Source organism: Bos indicus, chromosome 3 (assembly GCF_029378745.1).
Source record: "Bos indicus isolate NIAB-ARS_2022 breed Sahiwal x Tharparkar chromosome 3, NIAB-ARS_B.indTharparkar_mat_pri_1.0, whole genome shotgun sequence".
NCBI lineage: Eukaryota > Metazoa > Chordata > Mammalia > Artiodactyla > Bovidae > Bos > Bos indicus.
Genome location: NC_091762.1, coordinates 109,734,656 through 109,759,919, shown reverse-complemented (window position 1 = coordinate 109,759,919; position 25,264 = coordinate 109,734,656). Strand labels below are relative to the sequence as shown.

At 52.3% G+C, this 25,264-nt stretch overlaps 2 protein-coding genes across 5 annotated transcripts in view; both read right to left on the bottom strand.

Annotated features, from left to right (window-relative positions):
* Positions 1 to 14,138, bottom strand: part of STK40 (serine/threonine kinase 40) — a 37,778-nt gene extending 23,640 nt beyond the window's left edge. For 2 of the 4 annotated variants that reach the window (XM_019957824.2, XM_019957826.2), the window contains exon 1: positions 13,589 to 13,779. The gene's annotated coding sequence lies outside the window, so the exon portion shown is untranslated. Of the gene's footprint in view, positions 1 to 13,588; positions 13,780 to 13,999 lie in introns of those variants that run through there. The other 2 variants (XM_019957825.2, XM_019957827.2) reach the window with 2 other exon arrangements.
* Positions 14,139 to 20,078: 5,940 nt separating this feature from the next.
* LSM10 (LSM10, U7 small nuclear RNA associated) lies at positions 20,079 to 22,872 on the bottom strand. Its single transcript, XM_019957828.2, has 2 exons — positions 22,256 to 22,872; positions 20,079 to 20,809 (listed from the first exon to the last, which is right to left on the bottom strand). The coding sequence occupies exon 2, from the start codon at positions 20,792 to 20,794 to the stop codon at positions 20,426 to 20,428; it is 369 nt and encodes a 122-aa protein (XP_019813387.1). The 5' UTR covers positions 20,795 to 20,809; positions 22,256 to 22,872; the 3' UTR covers positions 20,079 to 20,425.
* Positions 22,873 to 25,264: the final 2,392 nt, after the last annotated feature.

Sequence of the window (25,264 nt, the reverse complement as noted above, 5' to 3'; positions counted from 1 at the left end):
GGCATATTACAAACATATGATAAATTGTGCTTTTCTTAGCTTAAACACAGCAGCTTTGGATTTCTCTTGCTGCCCAAGGAGAAAGGAATAGTCAGGCACTGACTTGGAGCGGGGGTGGGGAGCAGAAGAAGGAAGATCACCAGACTGAAGGCTTAAGAGACCTTGAACTTGCTATCTGTCTGCTGGTCTGATACTCCAGGCTGGGTGGGGGTAGGTGTGGGTGTGGGTGGTCTGATGGGTAGCCTGAGTGACATGTTCAACTGAATGTGGGGAGGAGAGGAAGCCTGGGGGCTGGCTGAGCTCCTGAGGAGGCAGAGGGGTGCTGGGCAGTACCAGGTACGAGCCTGCAGTGGAGGGCAGGGTACAGTTGTTTTGTGGGTCAAGGGGAGGGCCGGTTCTTTTAGGCAGAGGCACACAGCATCTCATCCTCTTGTTCTGTTCACTGGTTCATGGGGGAGCAGAGGCCGGAGCACTAGCTGGCAATTATCAATTCAGTGCCCAGTAAGGGACTGTCCAGAATGATGCTGCTGCTGTTTAGTCGCTAAGTCATGTCTGACTCTTTGGTGACCCTGTGGACTGTAGCCCACCAGGCTCCTCTGTCCAGGGGATTTCCCAGGCAAGAAGACTGGAGGGGGTTGCCATTTCCTTCCCAGGATGATGAGGTCCTTCATCATAATCCAGCTGGGGGGCAGTAAGGAGTCTGGAACTGAGACCTGGTGCCTCTGGTCCAAGCTCTCTCGCAGAGGACTGTGGGAGGGGACAGAGCACACATCCTGGGCTGTAAAACTGCTACCAAAGGACGTAAGGCTAGGTGTGTGCGTTTGTCAAAACGACGGAATTGTTAGAAGACCCGTGAAACTCACTATGTGTAAATATACAATTTAAAAAAAAGCAAACTGCAACCTTAACCACATGATCAAAGTTATATCACTAATAACAGAACAATCTGACATCATGTTACTCCTGATATGAAGCAATCTTACTGATGTTAATTTTTTTTTTTCCAAAAATGCATAACCTGAAGCTGATCAGGAGTCAAACTAAAACTGAGGGAACATTCAACAACAGGCCTATATGCATCAAAAACATCAATGTCAGGTAGTTAACAAAGGCTGAAGAACTGGTCTCACTTGAAGGATATTAAAGACAGGACAAATAAATGAGACAGGTGATCCTGAGGGGAAGAAGTTATATTTTGAACAATTAGCAGACTCTGAATATAGACTGTATATCAGATGATACAATGTTAAATTTCTTGAATTTGAAAACTGCCCTGTGGTTACATAGGAGAATGCCCCTGTTCTTAGCTTACAGATGCTGAAGTGCTTAGAGGTGAAGGGTCACCATGTTTGGAATTTACTCTCTGGAGACAGAGAAATTACACCCTGTTGGAACAGCTCCCAAGACCCTGGAGGAATCTGTTGTCCAGATTCACAGGTTCAGAAGTATTTCTTGTGGGTACAAAGCTCACAGAAGAAGAATTTGGAATCTCATACTTGTGGGGCGGAGCCAGCCTGGTGTGAACAGGAGTTCCGTAAACTCTTCCTAAGGAAAGGGGGCGGGGGCGGGGTGGAAATGAGGTCTCTGAGCAATCTCAAGGTCTGCCACCTGGTGGCGGCTTTCTATAGTGCATCTTCTTCAAAGGGGGTCTCTGCACCCACTGCAAGATGGTGGGGCACTGTTCTAGTCAGGAAGGATACAGGAACTCCATCAGAAGACCCCCACCTCAGCTACTTTGTGTAACTGAAAAGTGAAAGTGTTAGTCACTCAGTCATGCACGACCTTTGGCGATCCCATGGACTATATATATAGCTCCCCAGGCTCCTCTGTCCATGGAATTCTCTAGGCAAGACGACTGGAGTGGGTTGCTATTCCCTTCTCCAGGGGATCTTCCCGACCCAAGGACCGAACCTGGGTCTCCTGCACTGCAGGCAGGCTCTTTACCATCTGAGCCACCAAGGAAGCCCTGTGTAACTGAGGCTGGACAAACAGATTCCAGCAGGCTGCTCTTCCTCCTCTGCTCGGGGACCTGGGCCTGCACCAGCTCCATCTGTCTCTGCTGTGGGGGTCCTCCAATGCTTCCTGGGGTCTTTAGGAAGAAATCCAAACTCCTCAGTAATCCTGGCCAGACCCAGGCTACCTCTCCAGCTTCCCTGCCTTTCTATGCCCCATAAGGGCAGCCACACCAAATGACTCACAATTCCGAGTATGCCGTGAACACCCCTGCCCTGTTCTCCCTGGGTCCTCACGGGTGTCCCCTCCTGCACCAAGTCCCTTCCTCTTCTGGCTGCCAGAGCACCCTCTGTCTGCTCCTATGTGCTGTAACTAATGTCTGACTCCCCTGACTCCATCACTCTCCAGGCTGAGCAACCCCAGTTCATCTCCACGCCCCTGCATCCACCCACTGCTGAATGAGAACATGCGGAGTGCAGAAGTGTCTGTTATGCACCCAGAAGGCACCAAAACCCACACTGGGGCAGGGGACAGAGAAGACCCAATGAGAGGCCAGGGGCTGGAGGCAGAGAGACCCAGAAGAGAGTACGGATGGTCCACCAGCTCGTGGCAGGAGCCAGAATCCAGGAGCAGAGAGAGAAGGGGTCACAGCTGTGGGTAACCAGGCTGCAGTGGTGCTGGGAACAGTCTGTCCAGGAAAAGTCCCATGTCAGAAACGCCTGGATGCCCGGGGCAGGGCGGTTCTGGGCTGATCACCAGGGGTTGTGCTTACACAGTGTTGGCTGCTGGAGGGCAACCCCCTCTGAGGAATGAAACCCATTCACCGCATGCCTGCAGACTGGGACCAACCCCTCACTGGCGAAGGGACAGACCAGCCCCCTTTTTGCTGAGTCCAGCAAAAAAATCTGCTTTCCTGCAGTAAAGTGTGGGAACGTGTGAGTGACGGCCTGGCCTGCTCCTCACTCGGGGGATAGACCCTGTGGGACACTCTAGGTTTGGAGTGTGAAGGTCCTTCTGCTGCTCAGAAAAATTCCTACCACTTGTTTTCCCCCAGAAAAGAGATTTTCTGGCTCAGCTACGCTCTTAGCGGACTATACCTGGAAACAAACCACCGGACTTGAGGTGAGCAGTGTGAAACCTCAGGTGACCCAGAGAAGGTGCTCTGTGGGGCTGCAGAGGCTGGGTTACTGAGAAGCCCTCCCACCACCCACAAGGCGCACCCCCACCCTCTCCCGACCCAAGCACTCGGGGAGCCACCCTCATTGCACCTCTACACTCACAGGCACGTGCGGTAACCAGTGGCCCAGCTTCCCTACAGACTGGCTCTCCATCCACAAAATCAACCCCGGGAACCAAGAGAAACTTGCAGCCCACGGAACCAAGTGTTTCAAACCAGGGAACAGTTACCCAAATGCTAGGTGGGAGCACAAGATGGATTTTGGGGTCAAGGCCTGGGTTTAAACTTCAGCTTCCATCACTCACTAGCTGATGACCCTGAGCTAGTCACCTACCCTCTGTGAGAGTCATTCACTCTCCGTGGGCCTCAGTTTCATCATTTGTAAAAGAGGGGTGTCTCGAGGTCTCTGGCGGATGAAAGGCGAGGGCCCCTGCTCCATACTGAGGTGGCTCCCTGGTGACAAGGCTCTCCAGGCGCATACCTTGTAAACTACCACCTGGCGGGCACTGACTGCTTGCCAGGAATCATTTGTTCTTAGTGGTTCCTAGATTTTCTTTCATTCTCACAACTTCATGAAGTAAAGATTTCCCCTCTTTTTTGGTCTGCTAACAAACCAAAGCCTCGAGACCCTACCCAGCTCATCGGACCAGAGGAGGCTGCCTGTGGCCTGTTCTCCTCTACCCTTCCTGGCTGGCTGGAAGGGAGCTCTGTTTGAGGGCTTTTCTTTGAGTGTGAATGACAGCCATCCCTGAGCAGGCATGGACCCTCTCCCTGGGAGCCAGAGGGCCACAGCAATCTCCCCAGGAACGCACTGGAAGTCACTGGCTTCTGTGCCCAGGATGGATGCTGGGGGATGGGGAGGCGGATTAGTAATCCCTCAGCCTTAGCCAGGACTCCCTGATGACAAAGATTCATGCGTGTGCTGTCATCTCCACCGTTCCAAAACAGAGTGATGATTTTGTTCATTTCTAAAATGCAGGATATGTATAGCTCCAATCTGTCAGGAATTCATAACATCACATCCTTCTCTAAACGCCTGCCTCGGGGGTAACGGGCGAACTGGCTGCTACTAACCGGAGCTCCTCTCTTGCAGGGGGTGCACCCCACCCCCAAAGGCCGCTGGGCGTGTGGGAGACTACCTGCAGCGCCAGAGAGGAAGTGACTCAGCCCAGTGGGAAGTGGGAGGGGCGGCCAGAACCCGGGCCCGTGCCCAGCCCGCTTCCCCCCACCCCAGCACATCCGCACAGACCCATCCCCTGTCACCGCCTTTCCTCGGCAGGATTAGAGCAGGCTGAGTGCAGTTCTGGGCACCAGCAGGGGACTGAAGGCCCCCGCTGCTCACAGGGGGCCCCGTGTCTGCAGCTTGGAGATCCAGCTCCAGTTTCCTCCAGGAGCTCAAGGAGATTACATAATCAGGAATGTCCCTCCTCACCTCCCTGCCCGGGGCAAGCCCCACTGGGCTCCTCAGTGGCCTCCACGAAGGCTGAGGGGAGAGACCTTCAAGGGGGCAGAAGGCTCCAGGCTGGGAGGATGTGTCCCAGAGGGAATCTGGGAGAAGAGGCTCCAGGCCCATGTACACAGAGGCGGGCCTGGAGGCTTCTCTGGAGAAGAGAGAAGCAAGAGGAAACAGTCCCTGGGCTGGGGAGAAGGGCTTCGGCAGCAGCCTTTCTGAGAGTCACCAGAGCGGAATCCGGGGCAGCATCGCCAGCCCTGCACTGGCTTCACCCTCCCAGGGCCTCCGGAAGCAGCTGATGTGACAACAAATAATCCGTCACTGTGTGTGGGTGTTGGAAGAGGAAGGGACAGACTTAATAGCTCTTTCTCAGGCTGTGCTAACTGGGCATCTCCTACCAAGAGAAGCAGCCAGGAGACGCCGCCAAGTACACTGACTGGGAGACCTTCCTGGTGGCCCCTTGCCTGGTGGGGGGGGGGGGGGCGGGCGGGGCTTCTGCCATGTGCAGGGACGGGAGACTGAGTCACGGAAGCCCTCCTGTCATGCCAGCCTGCCCGGCAACTAGGGGGACCCCTCCTCAGCTCAAACCATCAAGCGTTGCTTTGTTTGGTGGGAACAAAGCCTCCCACCGGGCTTCTCCTGGAATTCAGGTTCCTGACACCCACGACGGCTCCAGTCAGGCCAAGAGAAAGCAGCAAACAACTAAAGCAGGGCTGGCCGAGGCTGGCAGCACCTCTGTGTCCTGAGCATGTGTCTCCCTGCTCTGCAGTCTCCACCCAGAGGAGAGGGACCGGGCAGCTCCTGCCCGGGGAGCCCTGAGGACTGCGGGGAGCCAGCCTGTGGGAGGCACCGGCAAATGTTACGTCTCCCTTCTTCCATCCCAGATTTCCAGAGCAACAGATGGACAGACGGAAATGCCCAGGCCAGCCCCGGGTGATGCAGTTCTCTCTCTCCGTGTGGTTTACAACAGCAAAAGTCACTGCAATCATCCTGTGAGAAAGGTAATTTGGATTGGGGCCAGCCAACTGCCTTTCTTTAACTGCCTCTATCAACAATGAAATTCAATTAAATTTCACAACCGTGAGAATGAACAATGCAGTTCGCTTTCTGCAGTCTGCTGGATGCCACTGGCTGTGGCTGCTGGGGGGCAAGATTACAGAGGCAGACAGCGGGCTCTGCCATCAGAGTTGCCCTCAGCAGGCTGTTCAGACAAGCGGACCCACACAAGGGCTTCACCTGCTCCGAGTCGCTAAGGCCAGCCACGAGCCATCCCCAACACACTCTGTCCACGTGTGGGCAAGAGCCTGCTTGCCTGTGTCTCTTCAGTGGGTGAGCTCCTGGGGGCAGGGCCTGGGCCCTTGACCACCGCAGAACCCCCTGCACAGGCCCAACAGGCAGAAGACAGTGACATCACAGTCAACAAAGCAGGAGGAAATGTACTTGTCCTGGGTCCAGCACACCCAGTTCTAGGAATTTATTCTCTAGGTCCACTCACCCAAGTTCACCAAGATAAATGTACTTAATGAGGGTCCCTCAAGAGCCCTGGGTAGCAGCAAAAACGCACAAAGATAAAACCACAAAAATCAAAACACACACACATCCCCTCCAGACAGGAAACAATTTACATGTTTACCAAGAGACACGGGTTCACTCCATCACGGTATGTCCAGACAGGGGAATACTATGCAGCCTTTAAGACTAGGCCCATGTCTGCTGATAGACGAAGATGTCTAGGATACGTTACTTAAAAAAAAAAAGCAAACTGCAGTTCTATTTGCATAAAATGATCCCATTTGGGTTTAAAAAAATGAATATGCTTAAGAAATTTCTAGAAGAAACTTAACAGTGGATACATCCAGGTAACAGAACACAAACAGGAGATGGGTAGTTTTATTTCATATTCTTCTACAGTGCTTAACCGGCTTACCTGGCAGGCTACAGACCATACGGTCGAAAGGAGTCAGACATGACTGAGCACACCTGTGCACATGCACGCACGCATTCTGCTTAACTATTTCACTGCAGATTACTATAATAACTTAACAAAATTTCTGAACCCATCAGAATGATTAAGAGTGGCACTGGAACCTGGAAGGCTGGGTCTTAGAGAAGGCGCACTGGAAGTGGCACGGCGTTGAGAATGCCCTGTACGTGTGGGCCTGCATGCTGATGCAAGGCTGCGTCAGAGAGAGGGCACAGAAGAGACAAACCGCCACGCTCAAGCTCTCCCAGGCAACTTGCAAACTGGCTTACAAGGAACTTCCTGCTTGCCACCTGGCTTCTGTAAGAGCTGGGAAGACCACCAAACGGTTCAAACTGGAGACCTGGAAGCTGGTTCATGATGCCTCTTTCAGGAGACTCAGACTCTCCGGGGCCTCACCAGAGGCCAATAATACCTGTGTCTAATTCTCATCACTGCTTTGGAGCAAGGGGTGGTAAGTTCATTTTATGGCAGAGGCTGGAGACAGGGAGTGACTTGCTCAAAGTCACTCAGTTAGCAAGGGTCAGAACTGGGTTCTGAAGCCAGGTCTGATCTGAGCCTTAAGTGCTGGAAGACCACATCGAAGGTCTCCTTACCCCCTACTCACAGGGTAGGAGGGGAGGGATGTATCTCCAGGCAGTGGCAGTTTCCATTTTTCCAGGAAAAAAGAAGGGACTGCTGCAGCTTTGTCAAGGTCATTTCCAGCTCTACGGCTTTATGGGCCCAAGATTCCACGTGGGCTGGGCTCCCTGGGGCCAGAGCCTGGCCAGGATCAGGGAATGGGATGGCATGGGATCTACGGTCACAAAGGTGTGGGCTGGAAAACCAGCTCTGCCCGTGCTGGCTGACTAACAGTGGACAGGTTCCTTAGCCCTTCTGGCCTGGGGGTTCTCCGCAGAACAGAGACAATTCCTCTTTCCTTAGGCTGGCAGAAGGACTCAATACATATTGCAGAGTACTTAGAAAAGGACCTGGAAGCTGGTGGGGATCCTTCTTTTCTCGCTGGTTTCCTTTCTGTTCCTTCAGGAGGAAGCACTTTGGGAGTGGAGTGAGAAGAGAACTCAGACACGGAGGTCACACACAGCTGGTGACGCCAGGGGCTGCACTGCTGCTGCTGCTGCTGCTGCTGCTAAGTCGCTTCAGTCGTGTCCAACTTTGTGCGACCCCATAGACGGCAGCCCACCAGGCTCTGCTGTCCCTGGGATTCTCCAGGCAAGAACACTGGAGTGGGTTGCCATTTCCTTCTCCAATGCATGAAAGGGAAAAGTGAAAGTGAAGTCGCTCAGTCGTATCGGACTCTTAGTGATGGACTGCAGCCCACCAGGCTCCTCCATCCATGGGATTTTCCAGGCAAGAGTACTGGAGTGGGGTGCCATTGCCTTCTCCGAGGGGCTGCACATCAACTACAAAAAGGGGCAGGATGCTCGCTCTCCCGAGGTGGTGAGCCAGCAGTGGGGCTCCAAAAGCCCAGAGAATTCTGGGCTCTGGCAGTCCTGGGGCCTCCTGAGGGGCTGACCTGAGTTTCTCCCTAAAGGTACCTGCTTTTAGGCACCTCTCCACACCTCTAGCCAGCTCTGCCCTAAACCCAAAGACGGGACAGGCACACCAGCCTGCTCTTGCCAGTTCCCACTACCATGTCCAGGCCACTTCTTCCTTTCGGATCCTTGGGTCACAGACTCCCTAAAGCCTTAAGATCCCCTGCCTATCTCTTTTGCAAAGTAGGTGATGATCTATAAACAGAGGGGACAGCTTCATCCTAAATGATAAGAGCCCTTCTCAGTTTTCTCTGGTGCTTTCCCACAACTAGAGTTTCTCCAAAACCAGCAGACCTGTAGACTGCTGGACTGTGTAAGCTCTAGGGAACCCCAACTCTGACCGCGAAGAGCCAGAAGAGGGTTATCACCACTGGGGTTCTCAGTTCCCTTCAGGAAGGAGCATCTTTGCTGGCTGGGGGAAAACCAGGCTGCTCCAGTTCACTAGAAGGAGGCTGAGAAACTACTTTAAAATAATAATAATAATAATTATAAAAGGTACTCTTTGAGGCAGCAACTCCTTTTGGAATTTATCCTGTGGATGCCTAAGGTGGGCAGAACCACACACATGCAGATACAGTCACTTCAGCTTTGTTTGAAGAGCAAAAGGCCGAGAAAAACCTAAGTTCATCAGCAGAGAGTTTGCTGAATAAATTACACAAACCATGATGACACAGTATCACCCAAAATAACCCAGACGTGCATGAGACAAAGTGGAACCATCTCTAAGATAGTAAGGAAATCAGTGCAAGCGACACCACGCTTTCCCTTCTTGGATCTTGGTGACAGATCCCGAGAGGAGATGCAGGGCTGCTGTGGGCCCCGGGCCACCTTCAAGGCCACAGTCTCACCTGAGCAGGTGCAGGAGGAAGAAATGCCCTTGTCTTAGGCCACTTTCCCTTTGACTTTCTGTACACCGCAAGTACAAGGTCAAATCCTGTGAAAATCTCCCCAGTTCAAAGGGCCTGTGTGAAGTCCCATCTACCAGCACATCCCTCTCTGCAGAGCTCAGGGGGACAAGGACATGAAGGCAGCTCCCTCTCACTTCCCTGATGGCTGAGTGGGTCCCAGGTGGCCTGTGGCAGACATCTCTCCTTCCTGAGAAGAAGGACTGGGTCGGCCAACCCAGCCTCCAGAGTAAATCCCACCTCAAGGTCTCTTTCTAGATGAGACCTCCCAGGCCCCGGGAACACCATCTTTGCCCTGAGGGCACACTGCTCTTTGGGACCCATCACTTGCTGAGTCAGTGTGGACAGCACCAGACGGAAGGGCTGCTCTGGAGGGCCATCTGAAGGCTGAACAAGTCACAGGAGTCTTGCAGACTCAGCCCCTTGAGTGTCTGAAACACTGAAGAAGTTCACCTCCTGGGCAAATCTGAGAAGAGGGAAGATGAGGAAGGGAAGCTGCCCTTTTCCCAGGCGCTGACTCAGGCAAAACCAGAGAGAAGCCTGGCCCAAAGCTGGACCGAAAGCCACAGACTCTGCAACTGATCCTCTCCCATGAGAGGGCTTACCGAGTGGCTCTGGAGGATCTCCCTGGCCATTCTCTCCTGCCGGCTCTATCAGTCACCGTCAACCAGATCAGGAAGCTCGGGGGCACCTGCCATCATTGCTCTTCCCTCAGTCCTCACTTCCAGACACTCTCAGAGTCCAGCTGACTTTCCCCCCAAACAGCTCTGATCTGCGCCCTTCCTCCATTTCCCATCTGCCTCTGCCTTGATCCAGGCCCCACTGATCCTTACTCTGATTATAGCAAAAACCGCTTACAGAGACTCAGTGCGTGTTCTCGCTCCAGTCCGTCCTCTCCCAGCAGCCAGAGGGCTCTTGGGAAGATGCACGTTTAATGGTGTTTCCTCCACTTAAACCAAAGCAGCCCCTCACCTACAGAAGTTCAAGCATCTTAGCCCTGGTGCTCGCCTCTCCAGAGTATCCTAAAGCCAGGTCCCTTCACACCCTGTGCCGGAACCTCTTGTGGTTCCTATAGCACACACACACACCAGCCTGCACCCACGCCTGTGCCTTGATGCTCCCCTGTCTGGAGTGCTTCATGAACACTCTATTCCCTGTCAATATATAGTTTTCATCAAGATCCAGTTCAAGTTCTAAGGCCTCTCCAAAATTCTCCGCAGTCACCTCCCCATCCCTCGGGGAGAAATACCCCTTCCCCTCATTCCCTCTACCTGCCGCACAGACTCCTATGAGACACGCCCCCAACTATCTGCAGGTGCTGATTGGTTAGGAGCCTGCCAGGCCCCTGTTAGACGGCCAGCTCCTCTAGGACAGGGCCTGCCTCTCCAATCTCCTTCTGTACCTGGTACCCAACAACTCCCCAGCTGCACGTGGGAGCTTATGTGTGTGGAACTGGGGTTCTGGATTTGGGGCCAACGCATGTGTGCTTCCTGATGGTGCTAATTCTATACCAAACCAGGGCCACTAGAAGGGACACATATGGAAGAAACTCTAAACGTGTTTTCTCCCAGGCTACTTTATTTTTTAAAAATATGTATTTATTTAGTTGTTAGGCTGCACCAGGTCTTTAGTTGTGCCATGTGAGATCTGGTTCTCTAACCTGGGATTGAACCCGGGCCCCCTGCATTGGAAGCGTTTAGTCTAAGCCACTGGACCACCAGGGAAGTTCTCCTAGTATCCTTTAAAATATGATTTTTTTTTTCTCAGCAGTCCTATTTCTATTTTTTTAAATGGTTCTTTTAAAGAGCTGAGCTGAATCATCTGCATGGCTCCCATATTGGCTTGGTAAACTCCACACAGATTTCGTTTTTGGAGAGAATACAATGAAATTCTGTGATCTTGTGATCCCTCGGGACACTTCTGACAGCTCCCTGGGACACAGTTTAGTCGCCACTAACTGCTTTGACTAATTCTGAGGAGTTCTTTCCTGCAGCCTGTAGCGTTTACCAAGCATCTCTCACTCAACGTGCATTCCATGTCCAGCTTGTCACGCCTTACAGATCTTCATGACTGCCCTCCTAGGGAGGGCTCTTACTGCCCCCACTTTACAGATGAAAAAGCTGGGCACGCAGAGAATAAGTAACTTCTACTGACTGGCAGGGGCTGGGATTGGAACTGAGATTCTGTCTGAGAGTGGAGCCAAATAGGCTCTTTACCACTCCAGTCTGCTGCCTTCCCCAAAGGTCAAATTAAAGGCAAAAGGGAGCAACCGACCTTACAAATGACCTTCTGGAGGACAGTCTCACCAGCCGGGCTGCCTGAAAGACCTGCAGTCTCAGGAAGAGAGAGGCAGATGTGTCAGGCACTTCTGGGCCCAGCAGAGCAGCCCAGGACAACACAGCGAGCTTGTCACCTGCCACTGGTTGCAGGCAGTGCCATCTTACCAAAGATCCCCCACCCTGCGCCACCTCGCCTCTCTCGGAGGCCTGCCCTGCGGTAACCTCTGAAGAGGTCTCCAGTGTTTCAGCTTCTCCTCTCCTCTCCCTTCTCTCCTGCTGAGGCTCCAGAGAGAGCATTCTAAAACACAAGTCCAACCACGACACTGCTCTGCTTCAATCCGTTTCCCTCGCTCCCTACTGCCCTTGGTACAAACTTCCAAATTGTTAATGTGGCATTCCCCTGTGAACCTGTACTGTTTCACCTGGCTCCAGGTTGACTTTCATACTCCATACTGAACAATCTGAGGTTTCTGGGATAAATTTTGAGTTTAGATGTCGAAGTGAAGTACCTTGCCCCTTTGTTCGTACCTGGCTGAGCCTTCTCATCCTTCCAGATACAGTTCCAGCATCATCACTTCTTCCAAGCTTTCCCAAAACCTCTCCTACCACCCCAACTCAGGTTGAGCTAGAAGCTTCCTTTGCTGGACTCCCACAGCCCTCTGTTCTTGCTGATACTAGTTTTTTTTAGACAATGTTTCAACGATTTGTTTACAGGTCAGTCTCCCTGGTGGCTCAGTTAGTCAAGAATCCTGCAATGTAGGAGACCCGGGTTTGGTCCCTGGGTCAGGAAGATCCCCTGGAGGGGGACATGGCAACCCATTCCAGTATTCTTGCCTGGAGAATTCCATGGACAGAGGAGCCTGGTAAGTCCATGGGGTCACAAAGAGTTGGATGCAACTGAGCGACTAACACTGTTCACTTTCTCCCTTAACCAGACCATGAGCTTCTTGAAATAAGATTAGCTAACATTTACTGAATTCATTATGTGGCAGACATGGTTCTATGTGTTTTGCATGTGTTAACTTTTAAAATCTTCACAGTAACTCTGTTATCAGTCCTGTTCTATAGCTGAGAACACTGAGGCACAGAGAGGTTAAACAAACTACCCAAGGCCACACAGCTACAAAGCTGCAGAGCTAGAATGTGAATTCAGGAGTTCTGGCTCCAAAGCTACTCTTAACCTCTATAATACAGGGTACTTGCCTCTCCAGGCAAGGACACTGCTGCTGTCATGCTATTATGTGGGGAATGAATGGATGAATGAATGAACGAACAAGGGCCATCTCCATAATGTCTTAGATTTAAGGGACAAAGAGCTGACACAGCAGAACCATCAAGGAGCACTAGCCCAGCTCACAAGCGCTGTTTACAAACAAGGGTTCTTTTGGCCTTACAAGTGCATATCCTGCTCTTCCTTATTTCATGCAAAGCTGAGCAAAGAGAGAAAGTGCCCAGCCCAGAGTGACTACCCTCTTCTTCATTGCTCTCAAAACTAAGCAAAGCCAACCGGTTTCCTCCTGTGACTTAATACAGAGCAAAGTCTATCTTGCCAACGAAGGCGGCTGTCATCTCTTCCTTCCGCCAACAAACGGGCATCAAACCTAGAGAGTGGGGGTGGCAGGCAGAGTACTCGACGTCTGGAGGGAATCCCGATGCCCCTACCTACTGACTGGAAGGTGGGCCAAGCGCCGTGGGAATGGGCGGGCCTGATGGGGCATGGCAGGTGAAACAGTGACCACAGCAGCAGGCTCTCTCCTCGGAAAAGGCCGGTCAAACACAGCACCGACAAGCAGGTAGCTCGGACCCGCACCTGATCGCCGCCCGGGACTCGAAATTCTCCAGCAGCGATGGTGCCCGTGCCAATGGGTGAGGGCTCGTGGAGGAAGCCCAGGCTGGAGAAGAAGCTCTCCGGGGACTCGTTCCAAATCTCAAGTCACTCTCGGGATCAGGAGGGCAGTACGGAGAGGAGAGGGTACCTCTTGGGAAAAACCTGCGCCTTCACTTGGTCACTGACTGACCAAGTGACTCCAGGCAAGGCTGAGCTGTGCCGTCTCCCAGGGCTGGGACCGAGACACCCCCGTGGCCACCCGGTACCCGGCGCGCAGGAGCTCCCGCCCCCTCCCCCGCCCCCTGGGAAAAGCAGACCCCAGCCGGGGACGGCGGATCCGCTGTTGTCATTTCGGTCAAGCCGGACGGCCTCAGGCTGTCACCCTGATCCCCTTGCCACGGCCGCTGAGGCCAGCCCCCGCCAACCCGCATCCCCGGCCGGGCTCCCGGCTCCCCTCTCCCGGACCCCTGCCCTCACCTTCCCCCGGTGCTCAGCGCTGCTCGCCCATAGTCCGTAGCCCGGAGCCGGGGCTACTCGGCGCTCCGTCCCGGGGGACCGGGGCCGGGCAAGGGGCGTGGGAGCCGCTCACCGCCGTCTCCCGGCGCAGCCTCCCGAGCCGCCGCCGCCGCTGCCGCCGCCTCCCTCCATGGCTGCAGCGCCGCCACCTGACAACGGAAGTGACGCACCGCCCCCTCCTCCCGGATAGGCCGCGGCCCCGCCCCTTGCCCGTATCTACAGCCCACGGCTCCGGGATTGGACGCCATCTTGACGAAGGGCGGAAGCCTTCAGGTAACAGACCAGAATCTGATTGAGGATTGGTTTAGGGTGGGGCTCGGGCTGAAATCTGGGAAACGATTGGAGACAAAGACTCTAAGGGGCGGTACTTACCGCTTATCTGAATCTGCGGTGAGGTTGGGCCGGAGGCACCGCCCCCGCCGCTACTCCACTGAGCCTCGCGTGCCCTACACTCGCCCTCCCGGATCTGGAGACTTCTCCAGCAGCTGAAAGATCGGCCGGTTGTAGTATCTTTGTCAGAGAACTGGCTCTTTCTTGACCCCCATTTCTCGCTTCCTGGAGCTTTGTGCGGCGAGCGCTGGCGTGGGGCTCATCAATGACAGGAATTCCTGCCGTAGCCCTTACAATTCATTTCCCTCTGGGCCCCTCGCTTTTGTAGAAATCCCGCTTCAATCTGAAGATCCTTAGAGTCTCGACCAGTCAGGTTAACAGTGAAGAGTTCCTGTTAGCTATTCCAGCCACCTAACCTCAGCCCCTCCTGCTGCAGTTTCGGTCCCTTTCTCCTCCTTCTCCAGCAACCACGCCCTCCATGAATCAGCTTCTTGCACCAGCAGATGAGCCCTTTAAAGGGATTGCATCAGGCTGATGACTCACTGGGGCCCTCTGAGAGCCTGGCTTCCCTCCGCTGGCATGCAGAAGCAGCTAGAAGGGCGCCGTGGTGGCAGTACCCGCGATCATGGACCCACTCCTTTGTCTCCGAGGTGTGAGCCAGTATGCCAGCTGCATATGACTGTCTTAACTCCTGAGTCTCTCCAGCTGTGTTATTCTGTATCCATGTGGGCACACGTGTCCAAGCCTGTGTGCACAGCTCTGGATTTTCCTAGGGTGTGTGGCCAAGCACTTACGTGTATGCACGCATTTGTCATCTCCACACAGGCAGTGACTGCCAGGACATGAGAGCTGATGTGAGTGAGTCTGGCTGCCTCCTCCTGTGTCCTTGTCTTTGTCTCTATATGCCTAGTGCACACTGAGCTGAAAGGGCTGAGTAACAGTAGTAATCGAAACAGCAGTAGTATGTCAGACACTGTGTTAAGCGCTTTAGAGACATCAGCGTTAAGGAGTCTGTTTGCAGATGAAGCAGCTAGAACTCTGAGAGGGAAAGTAACCAAAGACACATAGCTAATAATGGCAGAGCTGTGATTTGAACCAAGTCTGGCAGGTTCCAAAAAGGTTGGATTTGAGTCCTTGCTGTGTCTCTTACAAGTTCAGTGACTGTGCAATTTCCCTAATCATTCCCATCTGTCAACATAGGGATAATACTTTGTGGGCTCACTGTGAGGATCCAGTGAGTGTGGAAACAGCTTCTCATGGGACCTGGTGAACTAAGAGTGCCCATACTCCTCTCAGTACAGTGGAGGACTGAAAGCAGGCACAAAAACGCTGGGCCCGCCCGCCCCCCCCCCCCCCCCAGCTCCTCTCTCTGACAAAGGGAAAAGCCTAGAGATTCCGGAAGCTCTGACAGGAATGAGTGTTGGGTTTTCCAGAGCTCTAATTATCAGCTAGATGAATCACTTAGAGCTGACACCACCATCCCCAGCCTCAGGAGGCTCTCAGCTGATTCAAAATATAGGATTTTAACGAAGAGGAGGAGGAAGAGAAAGAGGGGAGCAGGAGAGGTAATGAATAGAAAGGAAAGGTGCCAGCCAGAGGAAATGAAAAACTGTCATCAGGACAGCAACACGAGGAGACCACTGCATCAGACACACACATACTGTGACACACGCTCCTGCTGGCTCTCCAACTCTGGGCATCTTGGCAGACGACGCTGCCATAACAAAGTGACACCTGTCACAACAGCATGAGATGGTTGCTTGACGATGTACAGGCAGATCTGCCTATTACAGAGGGAGAGGAGGAGACCTTCAACCCTAGGGAGCTTCCTCAGGCTTCTGAAACCCAGCAAACCTTTCCTACTGGCTGACTTCTGGGTTCTCTGTGGCCAAGCCCCTAGAACAAAGGTGTGCAAGTTTGAGTGCTGGCCCATACCTGGTGGCTGGGTACCATCACTGTTAGCAGCGTGCTTGGTTACTCCATTGTGTCCAACTTTGCGACTGTTTGAACTGTACCCTGTCAGGTTCCTCCATCCATGGACTTTTCCAGGCACAAGGGATCTTCCTGACCCAGGGATCAAACCTGAACCTCCTGTGTATCCTGCATTGCAGGCCGATTCTTTTACCCACTGAATCATCAAGGCATTGCTTATCTTTCCTGGTTACCAGTATCAGGAATGCTGGAAGGCAGAACAGTGCAGTGTAGTAGTAAAGATCATGGAGTTTCAGGCATACAGACCTGAGTTCAAATCCCCACCCTGTTATTCACTGGCTCTGTGACCTTGAGCAAGTCAGGTAACCTCTCTGGGTTTGTTTGCTTATCTCTAAAATGGGGCTACTAATACATACCTCTAGGGCTGTTGTAATGATGAAATGAGATGATTCTTTCATTTCACAAAGATTTATGGAGTGCCAGCTGTGTGCAGAGCACTGAGTTGGATGCTGGAGATCCAGTGGGACCAAAAGGACCACAGCTCTGCCCTCCTGGAGCACGTGGAGCCCCTGGCACAGGGCCTGGTGCACAGTGAGATTCAATAAGCAGTAGCTATTTGTGGTGACCATCTTGGCATTCTGCCATTATCTTAATTATGGGGCACAGGGAGACCCCTCCACCTTCTCCCTAAAGAAAGAGGATCTCAGCTTCCTCGACTGAAAAATGACAGAATTGGACTGGATCAGGGCTTCCCAACAGTGTCACCTTGAAAGCCTCTTTTAGTATTTTCCATCCACATGAGCCTCGTATCTGGTAAGATTTTGTACAACCTGCCATCAAGTCATTTCTTCCTTTTTATTCATTACAGCTTCATATTACAGCTATGAGAGCTTGTGATCAGGAAGAGGAAGCCAGTGGCCCATCACACTGTTGGTAGAATTCCAGCCTGAAGCAGAGATCAAGTCAGCTTGGTTAACGTTCATAGACTATGTGCTGTTCCTCTGGTCCTTCTAGAACACTGATAAGAGCTCAAGGGACTCCTGCTGCCCTCAGGGACCCTTCAGCTAGGCATTCCAGACTGGAACTCACTGAACTGGATGTTCTTCTGTGGGTCCCATCCAGCTGAGAGCTGGAGAGGCCGCCCCACCCTAGGGAACTGAATGTCAAGCCACAGCCCACCCAGTTCTCCTCAGATCCCTGGTAGTCCCCTTCCCCAGGTGAGTGAGCCTCCTGTCCTCTTCTCTCTATGGCCTGGATATGCCCTCTCACTCAGAATTCCTGAGTGCTCAGTCATGTGCCGGCTTGAACAAAGGCCGCAGTGATGACCACAAAACCCAAACCTCAATGGGACAATGACATTTTGAAATACATTTTTCCTCTCTTCCTTGGTGTCCCTTGGCTCTTCCCTTATACAGTTAGGTTACTATGCATTCACTACGCCAGGAAACAAATGACAAGTCAGAATGCAGAGTTCATTTTTAGCTTCTGAATTCTAAGAGCCTTGCTCGCCTTCAGGGAGGGATGGAAAGAATATCTGTGCAGATCTAAATTTAGAAAACTGTAAGGAGGAGGATCTGGGAGACTGAGGCTTGAGGGGCTGGTCCCTGAGAATAGAGCAGCTCAGCCTCTGAGCCAGAGGGCATCCGCTGGGTCTCAGGGCCCGGGAAGCAGGAAGACGTGTGCTCCTTTTCCTGGTGGAGCACCAAGAAGTAACAGAACCCTCTGCGCTGCACGCGGCAAATGGGGCCCAACTCACCCAAGACCCTAGGAACTTGCTGGGCCTGACTGGCCTTAGAAAGTAAGAGTGAGAGTCTGAACACCAAGAGGGGGACGGGTTACGATCGGACGGGAGGTGAGGAAGGAGCACCTTGGCAGCATCCTGAGTGGGCTGAAGACAGAAGACCAGGACAAAACCAGGACATCTCGGGGAACGCCAGTGGGACTGCCCTTCCCGTGCTTTGGCATCTTGAAAGGAAATGCCCTGGAATTCAACTGATTCCAAAGAAAGTGATGGGGAACCCTGAATTGACTGCAATTAAGTTTCTGCCACTCTGGCTGAGTAAAGCAAAATATGAATTCAGTTGAGTTAGAGAAAATTCAAGTTATGTTTCTTACACACTTGAGATTGGAACGAGCTATACTCCTGACCCACAAGGCCCTGTATCATTTGCCTCACCTCTTTCCCATTTCTCCTGTCTCACCTGTCTGCTTCTCCTCCACCAACAGTCATAGTGGTATTTGGTTATTGCCCCCAACCCTCAAGCTTTCCACCTCAGGACCTTTGCACTGGCGATTTCCTCTGTCTTCCCTTGGCTCTTTAAATGGTAGGTGCCTTCTCAGTTTAAATTTAACTTCTTCAGACTACACTTTTGAAAATAAAACCTATTTTCTCTCCATGTGCCCTGTTTATTTCCTTCCTGTCTGTTTACTTCCTTCCTGTATATTTTTCTCTGTTCATCTCCCCCTCCAGAACGTCAGCTCCATGAGAACAGGACCCCTGTCTCTCTTGTTCCCTCAGTAGCTGGCACTGTGGCTCATATTACTTGTGGAATGAATGACCCATGGCTTGCCATAGCTTGGTGGCACTGAGCTCCCCCCAATCCCTACCTGGGCCCTGGTCAATTTCCCAGCAGTCCAGGACCAGATGCAAAGACCCATAACCTTGGTAGAGCTGTGCTCTACCCCAGGGACTTGGCATTAGTGTATCTCAGAAGGTCTTGGTATCCTGCCTCCCACCTGTCTTTGGAAGCACAGAGGCCCATTGGGATCTGCGCAGAACGCTTACTGAACTTAGAGAATGGGTCCAGAGCCGCCCTTCTCAGCTATCCATGCTAGGCTTTCCCTTGCTCTTTGGAGGATGTGGAAGTCGCCCCTCCTCCCTTCAGACGCCCCCACCCCACCCCGCACACCATTTGAAGCCTACCTCTCCTCCACCTTTAGGCTGAACTCCCAGCCCGGGCCCTCTTCCAGTGTGGCAGCATCTGCAGACACGTGGGGAATGTCTGTGATGGCGGCAGTGTGGGGAGACTCCCCACCAGCTCATCACACCGGAGGAGGCGGTCTCCCCGCGGCTGTGAGAACACAGACATTTCCACAGTGACGACTCCCTTCTGCACCTGCCCTCTGGCTTCTCTTACCCGCAGTCTTCTCGTGTTGCTCTCCTTAACTCTAGGTAGCAGAGGCCTGGCAACTCAGAGCAGTGGTGTTCTCCCTGCTCAGATCCACTGTTCTCCCCCGTGGCCTCTGAGGCCTCTGGGCAATAGAAGAAATACAACAGGCAAAGGACTCCTGGTGGATGGGTGGGTGTTAATAAAGCAAATTTTCAGGCTCCAGATTCTGTTTTCAATCCGGGGATCCAGGAAGGTGGTTCTTTGAGACATTCCAGCTGGTTCTGCTGAGATGGTCCAGGGACAACACTTAAACAGACTGGATTAGAATGTACACGCGGTGACTGTGGGCTGCCTGCGCCCAACCAACACCGCTCTGCGTCTCCCTCGGGAAACGTCTACCTCCGGCCCGAGATTCTAAGTCCCTCTCCAGAAGGGACCAAAGCTTACTGGACAATGTGTGCTCAGCAGGAGGCCTGACACACGGCAGCTGCTCTGTGGATGTTTGTTTGATGAAGACAAACTCTCTGATTCCAAGGGACAGAGTCGTTTTCACGAGATGGTAGTTGGCCTGTGGCAGGGCTGCCAAGGCTGGGGGATGCAGTTACAACAAAGGCTGGGGTTCTCATCCCGAGACCCCCTTCTTCCCTGAGGGTCTAATATCAGAATCAGAGCCTGATTTCCTGCTGCTGGATAAGCTCCTACACTTGAGGGGAGGGTCCGGGATTACTCCAGGCTCTCCCCCAGGAAAGAGATGAACAAGCTCTCCACCGGGAAATCTCAACAGAAGAGTCGCTTTCCCCGACCAGACTGAAGGCCTTTCCTACATCCTCAAACTTTGCTGCATATTTAGTATCACTGGGAAACTTAAAAAAAAAAAAAAAATCCCACTGCTTAGGCCACAACTCATACCAATTAAAGCCAAATAGGTGAGGGTGGGCCAGGTGACTCCAATGTGCAGCCACGCTGGCAACCCAGCACCCTATGACACCAAGACCAACAGGGAGCCCGGCACACAGCAGAAAGCACGAGGCACAGACTTCTCTGCATCCTCCTTTTGTTTCATGAGAAAACAAACACAATTGCAAGAGAAATGGGGCCCCTCAGGCCCAGAGTATTTAATAATCCTCAATGCAAGAGGGCTGAAAACTGACACAATCCCTAAATCAGTAGAGATTCAGATAAATAATGATCCAAAGGGAGGGTTGTCATCTACCCCAAGGCCACAGTCAGATAACTAAAATTCCGGGTCCCAGGGTGAGTCTGAGAGGTGAGACCCTGAGAAAGGCAGCTGTGACAGGTGACGTCTGTCAGACACCAGCTTCTGGGCTGGTCCTGCTCCCCTCCCAGGTTCTGGGTGGGCAGGGAGAGCAGGCTTTGGCTCAGAAGAAGTCTGCAGGAACCTGAGTGGGGACGGAGACAGGCTTACTTAAGAGTTTTTGGAGGGAAATTCCTGCCGGCCTTGCCCCTTGCTGCCAAAGTAACGCACCCGATGGATGACCTGCAGCTGCTGCTCAATGGTCGCGGTGATGTTCACGTTGTCGGGGATGTGGACGTAACGGACGTTCCGGCCTGTCACAAAGAGGTCGTCCAGCTCCACCTGATGCCCCCAACGGTCTGTGTAGGTGACCTGGGCCAGGCGGATGTTCATGAAAGCATCAACGTTGTCTATGCGTCCGTGGGCCACGCTCTCATCCCGCAGGTCCACGGTGGTGACTTGGCCCTGGAGGCCCTGCAGCAGGATGATCAGGCTGTTCTCGGAGATGGTCCGCTCCTTCACTGAGTGGCTCACCTCCATTCTTCCACGCTTGCTCTGGGAGGGGCACACACAGGGGAGCTGAAGCAGGCTAGGGAATATGGGTGCTAACTCACCAATGTCAGCTTTTAGCACAAAATCCCCAGCCCAGACTTCCCCAAGTATGCCCACCTCCTCAATTTTTATGCCTACGGAGCGCCCTTAGGTGCTTTCATGGACACACCTTATAGAATCCTCACAACACCTTGCAAACCAAGGATCACTTACACTCACTTTATAAACAAGGAAAATTGGGCCAGGAGATGTTAAGTAACTGGCCCAAGGTGCTGGGATTCAAATCCATGGCTGCCCAGCTCCAATTCCCACACCCAGGGTTCTGAACCCTCATTATGAGAATCACCCAGTGAGTTTCTGGTCACCACACCCCAGAGGTTCTGATTCATTTGGTCAGGGGCGGGGCCCAGGTACCCTATTTTGTAAAAGCTCCCCAGGTAATTCTAATGTGCATCTAAACGCAGAGACAAGGAGTCTGAGAACCACTCCTCTAAAGTGTAGTTTACACCCTTGCTGCTCAAAGTATGGTCTGTGGACCAGCAGTTTCAGCATCACCCAGGTATTGTTTCGGAATGCACAATCTCCAGGCTTTCCCCAGATCTACTGAAAGAAGCTGCATTTTAACACGACCCCTAGATGAATCGCTTCACCAGTTCGCAGACATTAGTTTGCCTCAGAATCACCTGCAGGAGGGGTTAAAGGATTCCCCCCACACCCTTTCTAACTCAGTCCGTTTGAGGTTGAGCCCAAGAATGTGCATTTCTAACATATTCTCAGCTGATGCTGATATTGCTGGTTTAGGGCCCACTGAGAATGACTGGTCCACACGATGCTGCTGCCATGTAACCAGGAATTTAGACAACTGTTAAAAAAAAAGGAAACGGTAGCGTATATGGCACATAGGTATTGAAGGTAGAGAAACGTGGAGGTTGGAATCCCCACTCCACCCACACTCTGGCCACTTACTTAATGTCTCTGAACCTGTTTCCCCGTCTATTAAACCGACAGGTGAGGTTAACAGGTTCTCAACACACTGAGTGTATCTTACTTTGCTTTCGACACGCTCGGATGCTGTATTAATGTAACTGTCTTATCCATCCCCCATTTTCAGACCTTGAGTGCCAGGTGTTTGAATTTCTTTCCTTAAGACTTCACTCAGGATCCCGACAGGGCTGTGCAGGGTGGCATGAAGTGTGGCAACCTAGCTACCCACTCCACTGACAAGGTGCTAGGAGTTGGGCCGGAAGACTCTTAACGACCCCACCCAGGTTTCACCAGGCGTATCCGCTCAAACGAGGGTTTCGGGGAGCACAGTGACTGCAAAGAGGCAGGTCTGGGCCCGAGGACGGGGCTCGGGCACTTCCTAGGAGGGTCGACCTCGAGAAAGCCACTTGGCTTCTTCAAGCCTGTTAGTCCCTAGAGTGGGGATGGTGACGACCCTTTACTCACAGAGCGTGGGAGTGGGCTTGGGAAGAGCAGCTAAGCTCAGCAACCGGGAGGAAGACGCTGGCCCCGCTCCCGCCGCCTCCGTGGTTCCAGGCTCGCTCGCGCTCCGCCCCTGGCTCCCCAGGCCCGCCGCGCGGGTTCCTTCCGCTGTGCCGCTGCACGTCGCCGCCGAAACTAGCCGGCGCCTAGCAGGGCTGCCTCCCTCTCGCTGTGGGATTAAGACGCTATGGCAACCGCGGGGCCGCTCGGTCCTTCCGGAGCACGAGAGCGCGGCCGAGCGCAGAGCCGGCGTCCCCCGCGGCGAGCCCGGAACTACAATCCCCAGAATGCCTCGCGGACTCTAGACTCGCCCTCCTGCGGCCCGACAGACGTCACTGGATTATCTTCTCCTTTGGAGTCATTCTTTCATCCAGCAAATGAAATAATAGCTTCCCTGGCGGCTCAGTCGGTAAAGAGTCCATCCTGCAATGGAGGAGATCCGGGTTCGAACCCTGGGTTGGGAAGATCCCCTTCTGGCAACTCACTCCAGTATTCCTGCCTGGAGAATCCCACGGACAGAGGAGAGTGGCCGGCTACAGCCCGTGGGGTATCAAAGAGTCGGACACGACTGAGCGACTTTGACTTTCACCTCTTTACCATCTGAGCCACGCCCCTTCAAGGTTTGAGTGACCTTCATTAATGTGTGACAGCACCTGGCACACTGGAGAAGTCCCATGAGTTAGGCTTAGGTCATTCCTTTACCCTCTCATTTACTGGTCTCAACCTCTCTCAGAAACCATCCCTTTTTCCTCCTTCATCACAGCTGGTCTCTTCTTATCCTAAAAATAGAAAATGTCTTTCTCCTCCCTGGCAGCTACTCTGTTTTCCTACCTTCCACAGTTGAACTTCTCAGGAGAGGCCTCTGTATCAGTGATTCTCCAGTTGGGAGTTTTTTTGCAACCCCATTTCTACGTGAGACTGGATTTTCTTCTTGTGGTGGTGGTGGTGGTTTAGTTGCTGAGTCGTTTCGGACTCTTGCAACCCCATAGGCTGTAGCCCGCCAGGCTCCACTGACCGTGCTACTTCTCAGGCAAGAATATTGCAGGGCAGTGCCATTGCCTTTTCCATTTCTTCTTGTACTTCAGTCAAAACAACATAGCACAATGGGCTGAACGCAGAAGCAGATATGAGAACCTGTCTTCTAGTAGGACAGACATTAAACAGATTTGCAAAAATACAAAGCAGTGTCACTCTTCTCACCAGATTTAAAAATATAAAAGGCAATGGCACCCCACTCCAGTGCTCTTGCCTGGAAAATCCCATGGACGGAGGAGCCTGGTAGGCTACAGTCCATGGGGTCGCTAGGAGTCCGAAGTGACTGATCGACTTCACTTTCACTTTTCACTTTCATGCATTGCAGAAGGAAATGGCAACTCCACCCCATTCTTGCTTGGAGAATCCCATGAACAGGGGAGCCTTGTGGGCTGCCGTCTCTGGGGTCGCACAGAGTCCGACACGACTGAAGCAACTTAGCAGCATAGTTATTTTAAAATAAAAATATGATAATGGGTCTGTTATGGTTATTTAAAAGGGAATTAATATTAATATATTATCTCAATTTCATATATATGTGATTACTATATATATATATCCCACATAAATACTTTAGTTTTCAGTAATTTTTAAAGAGCACAAAAGGGTTTTGAGACTGAAAATTTGAGAACAGCTGCTCTATCCGGAGGGCTTTCACCTACTCACTCAGCTCACTGTAATCTGGCTTCTTCTCAAGAGTATTTTTAGTTTTACTCACATTAACTTCTCTTGAAAAGATTACTAATGATCTCCATGTACATAAGGGAACCTCTTATCTCCTTTCATAAAAAAAAATTATTTATTTGACTGTGCCAGGTCTTAGTTGTGGCATATGGGATCTAGTTCCTGACCAGAGATGGAACCCAGAGCCCCTGTATTGGGAGTGCGGAGTCTTCGCCGCTGGACCACCAGGGAAGTCCCAGGGAACCAGTTGCCTTAATGTTATCTGGAATGCTTATTAAACCCAACCCCACACCTACAGAATCAGGAGCAGAGCCCAGGAATATGCACATCTAACAGTGCACACTAACGTTGAGACCCAATGCCCTCCTAAAGTCAGACTCAGCGACTCCCAGGCAAGCCCTGAACTCTTGTCTCTGCCTTTGCTATCGTGCTCAACTGCCTGGGATCCTCTCTTTTTATCTATAGATGTTAAGTCCAATCCCTCCTTCAAAGGCTGGCTGTACCTTCCTGAAGTCTGAGAATGCCAACTGGGAGTGAGGCTGATAGCATACTGCTTGATACATGTTTGCTTGGTGTATGCAGATTCACCATAGCTATTTATGTAGATCTCACCTCTCCTACTCATCTCTTGGGTGTTGAGACAGGGAGAAGGCCCTAGGAGGCTGAGATGCTTCACCCTACAAACTTCAGTTTCAGGAGGAACAATGGTTTTATGAATGTGGTGAGATGATGGGAGCTAAGTGAACTGGTGGCAGTGGGATGGAAAGAAGGGATGAGTGTTAAAGACCCTGAAGAGAGTGAATCAGAATCCTTGGGGACTGATTAAATCTGGAATGTGGTTAGCAGGAGGGGAAATCGATGATTTAAATTTTAACGCTGATGGTCCATTGACAGGAATAAGAGTGGTAGGGTTGGGAGGGGGTTCACGCCTTAGAGGGTATCTCATTTTTTGGCTACACAGCCCACTGAACCCCTTTCCCCACCTTTGGGGAGATCTGCCATTCTGTGAATTTCAGTAAGAGGTGAGTTTCTGTTCCCACTCTATATGGTTTAAAGGGCAGATATTGTCTCTGATCCTTGTCAGCTATGGCACAGGCTGGTGACCTAAACTCAGGCATTATCAGATTCCAAATCTGGAGCAAGGGACACAGACCAGCAGGAACGGTTGAGGCTTCATCTTGGTGTCTTCGTCATCCAGCGCCTCATCCCTGCGGGTGCTGCTGCTGGCATGCTCTCCATGCCGCCTCCCCGTCCCTG